This window comes from Colossoma macropomum, unplaced genomic scaffold (assembly GCF_904425465.1).
Source record: "Colossoma macropomum unplaced genomic scaffold, Colossoma_macropomum, whole genome shotgun sequence".
NCBI classification, from domain to species: Eukaryota; Metazoa; Chordata; class Actinopteri; order Characiformes; family Serrasalmidae; genus Colossoma; species Colossoma macropomum.
Window position 1 is genome coordinate 6,709,736 of NW_023494798.1, and position 10,019 is coordinate 6,719,754.

At 39.3% G+C, this 10,019-nt stretch overlaps 1 protein-coding gene across 1 annotated transcript; it reads left to right on the plus strand.

The window, feature by feature from the left end:
• The first annotated feature begins 49 nt into the window (after positions 1 to 49).
• LOC118818529 (extracellular calcium-sensing receptor-like) lies at positions 50 to 5,671 on the plus strand. The gene is made up of 7 exons (XM_036585777.1): positions 50 to 183; positions 1,383 to 1,559; positions 1,672 to 1,972; positions 2,107 to 2,883; positions 3,864 to 4,088; positions 4,539 to 4,662; positions 4,758 to 5,671. Exons 1-7 carry the CDS (start codon positions 50 to 52, stop codon positions 5,669 to 5,671), a joined length of 2,652 nt encoding a protein of 883 aa, XP_036441670.1.
• Positions 5,672 to 10,019: the final 4,348 nt, after the last annotated feature.

The window sequence follows — 10,019 nt, forward strand, 5'->3', positions numbered from 1 at the left end:
ACACCCAGCTCACATTGCACTGGCTCACTGATAAGAGTGCCGCATTCCAATGGGACACAGCACTCTTAACGGTAAGCCAGAACAGGTGTTGGACCTGGAACAGGACATGGAACAAGTCTTTGCCTTGCACCCAGCTATGCAAGACAGTGGTACTGTCATTACTCAGGGTGAGTACCATGCTGGGTAATGCTGATTCCCTGTTCTGCTGCCCATGTAATCTACCACTGGTCCTGCTGGCCTGTCACTCCACCACGCAGGAGTCAACCACCTCCACCCAGTGTCTCACAGAACCATTTTTTTTTTCACCTGCCAGAGTCAGAGGAAAACAGCACACCTAGGGGAGGGGTGTACTGAGGTGCTCCGTCACCAACTCCAAGCCATGCATCAGCTCACCAGAGAATGCTAGGATGTGGCCAGTGCTCACCAAAAGCGAGCATACAACTCACACTGCCAGAGAAAGCCCCTTTCTCTGGGGTGCAGGTGTGGCTATACAGCCAGGTGACAGAGACCCTGCCCTAAGCTCTGCTCTATGTAGTGGCTGCCACTTGTTCTGTGTTGGTGTGGTATGCAAAGCTGTGATGCATGTTGCCCCTCCCCAATCCTGGCTGTAAATGTATTTATTCTGTGTTATTATGCTGGGCTGTGAGTTTAGTTGAAGTGGGTTAAGTGTCTAAATGAAATTACACTGCTAGAAGTGACCATCCTCATTATTCCCATAGCACTTCAGTGGCATATTTGGCCTTGTTCAATAAAAAGAGCATTCCATAAAAAGAAATATGGCCTTCTATGATTCTTCTACTGCTCAGTGAAATAGTATTATTTCCTCATTACACACTTGACTCAAATTTTAAAACATCAAATGATTTTTGTCACATTTATTTTACATTCAAATTTCACATTATGTCACGTTTATTTAAATATGTTGTATTGGTCTCAGATGTCATTTCATGGTTTTACAATAGACATAAACAAACTTTAGTATGAAATGCTGTTCCAGTGGTGCTGGATATCAGCAAAAAGAAAAAAAAAGTGCTAAAATTCAGTGTCTAAATTGTGGATAACTGAGACATACCTATTGACGGTAAACATCGCTGAGTGCATATTTCCAGGAGATGATGAGGCCTGCAAACATTTGAATTGAGTTTTAGTGACAACCTTCAATACAGTGGAGACACACAAAAATAAAAGTTATTGCATCATTTGCAATTACTATTCAAGACATAACCACGCCTCCGGAATATGAACTCACACTTACATGGCATCATAAGAAGCTGGCTATTTAAATGCAGTCAGTATAGTGGGCTGGGAAGTAAAGAACATACCATGCAGCTCACTTCAAGACTGACGACATTTGTGTCAATACTGTGGATAACTGGGCTCAGTCCAGCAGCTTGTAAAGCTGACCTGGACAAATGCAGGCTGTGGATTGAGCCTCAGATGCCTGTTCTGTCAATGAATGGAGATTTTATAATCGGAGGCATTTTTTCCATTCATTTCACGACGAGATCAGAGCAAAAAACCTACACCAGACAGCCACTACAGCCACAGTGCTCTGGGAGGTCTGTCCGTGAGTGTGAACAGTTGGAGAGAAATAATAATTATCAAATGATCACCGTTTTGCGGTTTTGTGCTGTAAGTGTTTTTTAATATGTTTAATGTGTTTCTGGACAGTATGAATTTTAGGGAGCTGCACTTCGCTCGTGCCATGGAGTTCACTATCCACGAGATCAACAACAGAACAGATCTCCTGCCGGGAATCACGTTAGGATACCAGATACACGACTCGTGCACTGCCGTACCGATGTCAATTAAAGTTGCTTTTCAGTTTGCAAACGGCATGGAACCATTTTTCAGTGATAATGAATCCTGTTCAAAATCTGCAGCCGCCGCTGTTCCTGCTCTCGTGGGAGATTCTCCTTCTACCTCTTCAATTAGCATGACTAGAATGCTGGGTCTTTTTGGAATTCCACAGGTGACATTAGGCTGCACCAAATTGTGCCAGTTTAATTCGTAATTACGGAAGAATCATATAATTTTCCATAAATAAACACCAGACTATAATCGTGATTCTCAAATCACGCGGTTTTCTGTATATCTGAATAACAGGTGAGTCACTACGCAACCTGCGCATGTCTGAGCGATAAGCGTCAGTATCCTGCCTTTCTCAGGACCATACCAAGTGACCATCACCAAGCGGCCGCACTAGCAAAAATGGTGAAGCATTTCGGATGGACATGGATTGGGGCAGTGCGCAGCGATACAGACTATGGAAACTATGGAATGGCGTCGTTTCTAAAGGCTGCGCAGGAGGAGGGCATCTGTGTGGAGTACTCCGAGTCCTACTACAGAACAGAACCGCGCAGTAAACTGGAGAGAGTGGCAAACGTCATCCGCAGATCAACAGCCCGGGTAATAGTAGCGTTTCTTAATACAGGCGACATGAGGTTTCTGTTGGAGGAACTGGCGAGACAGCCGCCGCCTCCCCTTCAGTGGATCGGCAGCGAAGCGTGGATCATAGAACCAGAGTTTCTGCGCTTTAACATGTGCGCTGGGGCGATAGGATTCGGCATCCCCCGCTCAGTGATTCCAGGTCTTCGTGAGTTTCTTCTGGATCTCTCTCCAGAACAAGCACTGAAATCACCTCTGCTAACGGAATTTTGGGAGAGCTCGTTCAGCTGTAGTCTAAAAGGCTCCTCAGGGGGCGCGCGGGAATGTGATGGCAGTGAGGATATTCGCGCGCTGCAGAACCCATATACAGACACGTCGCAGCTGCGTATCACTAATTTGGTGTACAAAGCTACGTATGCCATAGCGCATGCCATCCACGGTGTTATCTGTAACGACTCGCAGTGTGACAAGAGCGCTAAATTCACACCATGGCAGGTATAAAGATGCTACAATTAAAAACAACGCCTTTGCTTTCCCCGTAATTGGGCATAATTGTATTTTAACACTTGAATATATTAATGCATTCAAGTGATGTCAGCTGTAATGGCCATTCTACCATCGTGGAGGCAAAGGCGACGCGTTGTTATTTTATTTCAAATTTGAAATCATTAAATGTTTCATGAGTAACACCAATGACACAGTATTGTTGCGACACATGAAGGTGTCGGAGTTTTAGTCATTTTTCTTAGAAATATAAAAATAGATTTCAATAACGTAAGTCTTCTCAGACGTAGTTTTTCTTCCTAGAAATGAAATCCCTACTTTAATTCATTTAAAACGACCTTCCTGTTTCCCCCTAATAGCATAATAAGCTTCTCTTTCAAAACTGAAAAAAAAATAAATAATTATAAATATATATATATATATATATATATATATATATATATATATTAGGACAAGATTTATTATTCATAATAGTTTAACATATGAACAATATTTTTCAAAATAGGATAAATAATAACAGAATAATTTATTGAAGTTTAACAATTAAAACTGAAAAACAAACATCTAAATTATGGCATCTCATTAACATAACAATTCACCATCTTGCAAGCCAAAACTATCTATTTATACCTATATCTTTTTATAACAATTTTATAATTTCATAATAAAACAAAGAAAAAATACTTCACTTTTCTGTGGTTTATTTTTATTTTGAGCTCATTTTCATGGTTTCAAAAATTTCAAAGTTGTGAGACTCTATTTACCATCACAATGTTGGAATGGCCCATATAATCATTCACAATGAAGGAATCATTGTGTCATTGTGTAATATTTTGTATATTTACTTGTTAACCATATCTTTTTTTTCTGTGTGTTGTATTTTTAGAATTTTATTAAAACAACAGATAGAAGTTCACAGTTCAAAATTGCATTTCTGTTAATAATGTTTCAAATTTTGTGTTCCACTGCAGATACTCGACCAGCTCAAGAGAGTGAACTTCACTACAAATAATGGGGATCAGGTCTCGTTTGATTCCAGTGGAGATCCTGTGGCCGTCTACGAGCTCATAAACTGGCAGTTTAAGAAAGATGGTGGTTTGGGTTTTGTGACTGTGGGACACTATGACTCATCCAGACCAAGAGGTCAGGAGTTCAGTATGAGCAGAGCTATCAGCTGGATGGAGGGGGAGAGAGAGGTATAGTATAATGCAAAATCTTTCACAATCCTGCCATATTGAAAGTTTACAAAAATATAATGAAAATAAATGAAAAAAAATGAAAAAACTATGTTTTGGTGTAAACACTTGGCTAAAGGCAGCACTACATGTAAACTGACATCAAAGAACTCTGGACTGCTCCTTATGTGACAATAGACTACAATCAGTCAGTATCACAGAAAGTTTCATAGCTTTTGTGTGCTTATACCCAGTATAAATAGATGCCTCAGCCAGTTGTTTATCTTTAGAGTTTTAAAACATTTTGGACTGGTAAACTGTAAAAATGTAACATTGTTGTTTACTTAATGATATCCTGCAACAAGCAACAAAACCTGAACAAATGAAAAAAAGATATATATTTTTTTTTTTTTCTGTGCAAAGTACTTTTAAAGAACAATGAATGATTTGCATGTTTCTAATGTCTTTCAGGTGCCACGATCTGTGTGCAGCGAGAGCTGTCCTCCAGGAACCAGGAAGGCTGTGCAGAAAGGAAAGCCAGTCTGCTGCTATGACTGTATACCATGTGCAGAAGGAGAGATCAGCAACAAGACAGGTTGTGTATCAAAATACAGTAGACTGATTTTTTTTTTCTTTTCCCTATGGTTCTGACTAATATATGGTTCTGAATATGCTCTGCTATTTTTGTAGACTCTTTGAACTGTGTGCCCTGCCCTCCTGAGTTCTGGCCCAACACCCAGCGAGACAGCTGCCTCCCCAAGCCTGTGGAGTTCCTGTCCTGGGACGACACTCTGAGCCTCATCCTGACAGCATTCTCCATCACTGGGGCCTTCATAACTGTATGTGTCACTGCTGTCTTCTACAAACACAGAACGTCTCCAATCGTCCGAGCCAACAACTCAGAGCTGAGCTTCCTGCTGCTCTTCTCACTGACTCTGTGTTTCCTCTGTTCACTTACTTTCATTGGTCAGCCCTCTGAGTGGTCCTGTATGCTGCGTCACACAGTGTTTGGGATCACCTTCGTCCTCTGCATCTCCTGTGTTCTGGGGAAAACAATAGTGGTGTTAATGGCCTTCAGAGCTACACTTCCAGGCAGTAATGCTATGAAATGGTTTGGGCCTCCACAGCAGAGACTCAGTGTTCTCACCTTCACTCTCAAACAGGTCCTTATTTGTGTTCTATGGTTGACAATATCTCCTCCTTCTCCACTGAAAAATGTAAAGCAATATAAGGAAAGGATAGTACTGGAGTGTGGATTAGGTTCAGCTATAGGTTTCTGGGCTGTGCTGGGTTATATAGGATTTCTTGCTCTTTTATGTTTTATTTTGGCTTTTCTAGCTCGGAAGCTGCCTGATAACTTTAATGAAGCCAAGTTCATCACATTCAGCATGCTCATATTCTGTGCAGTGTGGGTTACCTTTATCCCAGCTTATGTCAGCTCTCCTGGAAAGTTCACTGTAGCTGTAGAGATATTTGCTATTCTGGCCTCAAGCTTTGGTTTGATTATTTGTATTTTTACCCCCAAGTGTTTCATAATCATGTTTAGGCCAGAGCAGAATACCAAGAAACACATTATGGGTAAAGTACCCTCCAAGTATTTTTGAGACTCTCACACAAACTGTATATGTAACATAATAGTTTAGCACAGAATATATAGTGTGCTGATTTATGATTAGGTTTATATGTACACAGCAGCTTCATCAACTACACTGTATTTTATGTTGTCTATGTTGTCTATTTTATGTTGCCTTCTGTCTCCATTTTACACAGTTTTAAACCACTAGTTAGACTTCACATTGTGTTGAAATTTCATGATGAATTGGCCCAAAATTACTTGGAATACAATCTTGCTACATAACTTCCATTATGATGTAAGAATGTTTTTCCTTCTCCTGTAAAGTTACCATTTTGGACATGCAAAGTATTATTCCCACAGCGACAATATGTAGGACTTTCTGGACTTAAATATTCTACTTTCTAACTCTTAAATGATAATAGATTATATCGTATAATGTGAAAATACCCTGAAGTAACCCTTGAGTAAAGTATGCTCTGAGGCTCTTTGAGACCCTGAAATCAGTAGCAAAAGTAATACAAACATTTTACCTCCGAGATTATCTCAAAAGTACTGACTCATCATAAAGCTTGCAAATGATATGACATTATCCCCACCAGCACCCAGTTTTTTGTAAATACACATAGTTTCAGCAAACTTTATGAACTGTACACCAATACAGAATTCATGCAGTAAAATTTTTTAAAAGCTTTTTTTGAAGATTGTTACGCTTTTTTTTATATCAAAGTGAATAAACTTTCTAACATCTTCAATAATCTCAGCCTTATGCTGCCTTTACATGTTGACATTGAGGTAAAACATTGTTTACCTATCACTACGCTGCCATGGTGACAGTGTTATGTCTATTGTTTACTTACACTAGCCTAAACTACCAGGGATGGTGGCAAAATTGAGGAAAATTTAAAATTGACGGAATGTTTCGCTTATGTGTGCTACTGCCATTGTGGTGCAGAATTTTCCATCACTAAACCATTGAAAACAATGAAATACCTTGTTTGCCACTGAACAGCTATCGTCATGATGTAAACACAGCACTAATTTTTCTAATTCACAATCTACATCTGCATCCTATTATGATGTCATCACTCTTTTTATATAAATAATTTCACATTGTACTTTGTTAAACTTAAGTTTGTAGCATCCCTTCGCTATTTTCCTTTCATCTTAGATCTCATTTTCTCTTCTTTAATTTGTTCCAGTTATTGCACTTTATGGATATGAAAACAGTCTACATGTTTTTTGACCTACCTGCCTGTTCTGTTCAAGGTTATTCAAAATCATTAAACTAACAGACTTTGTACTTATGTCTAAACTAAAGCTGACTTTCAATAAACCTCCCACTACCCACCTGACATTTCTACAACATTTGATGCTGTGTTAACAACTGAAGTCTGCTAATGAATGTTTTCAAACTTTCATCATTTTTAAATGAAACTGAATAATAAAAATTAGTAACACTTTATTTGGATGGTCCACTGAAGATGCTTTGTAAATGCTCAATATATCTTTAAGTAAAATTCAACAAAATATCTGTTGAATGCAACTGAACTTTAAGTTGAGTGTTATATGGAGGATCCACTGTAGATGCTTTGTAAATGCTCAGTCTATTTATAAGTACCATTCAACTAAATATCTATTAAATGCATCTGAACTACAAGTTCAGTGTGAAAGAGTTTATTAAATCTATCCCCACTCCTCACCCTAACCCTAACCCTAACCTCAAGGCTAAACCTACATCTACTCCTAACCTTACCCTAACCCTAACCACAATGTTGTTTCTAATCAACTGAACATCATCAAATGTTTGTTAATGATTTGAGTATCTGTAGAGCATTTATAGGGGACCATCCAAATAAAGTGTGACCTTTATTTGTTATATATTGTGTGAAACCTCAGGGGGAATACAATGTCTGAAGGATTAAGCTTTTTAAAAATAAATAAATAAATAAATAAATAAAATAAATAAATAAATAAATAAATTAAAAAAAAAGGTTTGATGGAATTGTATGAGTACTACATGAAAAAACCTAATTTAGATATAAAAAGTAATTTAAAAAAAAGCTCATATGCTCTGACATAAAAATTAGTAAGTAACCAAAATTGATTAACATTAAATAATTGTTTCACAGTGAAGAATTGCTCTTATTCCTCAGCTCAGTTCTGTCATATTCTGTAACAAATGATGCAGCTTTTCAACTTAAAAAGTAAGAGACCTGGTTATCTTGAAATTTTGAGTTCAGTGTACTTGTAATATTAAGATAACAGGAGACCAATTTGCGTTTTTTATTTGTTAACTTATTATTTGAAGTCAAATGAACTTTAGATTAAATAAACATTAAATCAACATGAAGGATAAAAGTTTGATCATTTTTTACAGCATGTAAGTCAAACTTCATAGGTATGATAATAAAACTGAAAAGCTTTTATACTTGGAACGTATTGGCTTGATTTTCATAAAAGCCCAATGGCAAAATTCTGCAGTATTTCTTCAAATGTGCAATGTCATGATGTACATCAACAACTCTCCAGAGTAGTAAATACATTTTTGTTTCTTAATTTTTAAGTGAACTATGTTGTCCTGCATTAAATTAAAATGAAAATTACATTTCATAAAATATTGGAATATATGTTAATAAACACTTTTTATTCGATTTAGTCATTTCATTTTGCTCATGCTTGCAACTGAGTCACGCTTAACTCCATAGATAAGTCTGAACTCTGAAACTGCAATCTCAGTATTATCTCCTTGCTTCACAGCTTAACAAAACTCTGAATATGGCCCAAGGTTAGTTATGACATAATATCAAATGTATTCATGTAATGCTGGCTTAATGGGAAATATTAGTGCAATATTGAGGTTACAACTAATGATCAAACAGTAGCGCTAGTTTTAATACACCTTTTCACTGTAACGGATATCGCGCAAGCACTACGCGAAATAGCACTCCGCTTGGAGTATTTGTGCTGGTAGCGGAGGAGAATATGTGGCTCTGGTTGCTGACTTTGGGTAGAGCACAGCATAAATGACAAATGACTCACAGTGACTTTGGCTCACCAATATCCCTGCTATGACCATGCATGTGCCCACTTACTGAGAGAGACATACTGGATGTCTGGGAGGTGACCTGAACATGCAGCGCCAGTGTTGGAGGACAGATCCTCAGATTGTGGGTAGCACACACAAGCAGCTCTTCTGTCGATGGCGATGGTGCACACAGCAGTGGCAATGAGGAGGTTTGTGTGAGGTTAGAAGTGGTGTGTAAGCTGTGGCAGCGAAGCAGCTTGCGTTTGACAGAGGAGCATAACCAGTGGATGGAGAAGCTCCTACACTGTTGCAGTGACATCGTTGCTGCTATGGAGGAGGTCTGTATGTGTTAACTTGGTGCAGCACAGCATTAACACTGGTGATGCTGCATGAATTCAGCTTCATTCTCACTGGCTTCTGCTGGCAAAGAAAGAAGCCCTGGAGCAGAAAATAAAGGAGATGACGGCAGCAGGGATCATTGAGCCATCAAGTAGCACCTAGGTGGCACTGGTGGTCATGGCTTAGATAAAGGATAGTAGCTGGCATATTTGTGTTGACTACCGGTAGCTCAACGCTGTCAACAAGCCTGACTCTGCTCCCATATCTGCTCCTGCCCATTGATGATGCCTTGGATCAGCTCGCCATCTCCGTGTGGTTCAGTTTGTTTGACTTTCAAAGTGGGTATTTGCAGGTGGCACTTACTCCATACACAAGAGAAAAGACAGTGCTCACACTGGGCACTGGACTATGGCAGTTTATATTAATGTACCAGCTGCATTAATGAGGCTGATGGAGTGACTGCTGACTGACAGCAGACACAGGTGTATTGCCTACCTGGACAAAGTATTGGTTGATATACACAATTTTGATGACGTGCATGTGAACTTGAAGCAGGTGTACCAAGCCATCCAATACACCCAGCTATGCAGGACACTGGTGCTGGCATTCCCCAACGTGGGTGGTGAGTTTATTGTGTCCACAATAAGGGCATTGACATCATCCTCTTGCAAGTGCAGGACAAGAACAAAAAAGTTATCGCTTACAACAGCTGCCATCAAAGTAAGCCAGAGTGCAACATGATGCAAAGAGAGCTGGAAGCCATTGTAATGGGGACGCACCATTTTAGCCCCTACTTATACGGGGACCCCTTCGTTTTGCAAACTGATCATGCCTCATTCACCTGGCTCATGCAGGAGCCTGAGGGTCAGGTCACAAGGTGGATTATGATCCTACAGGAATTTTACTTCATCATCTGGCACTGTACAATGCACCTGCACAAAAACATGGATGCCCTGTCCTGCTGCCCATGCACTGCTAAGAGGTGCTGGTACTGTGCATGTCATGAAGAGAA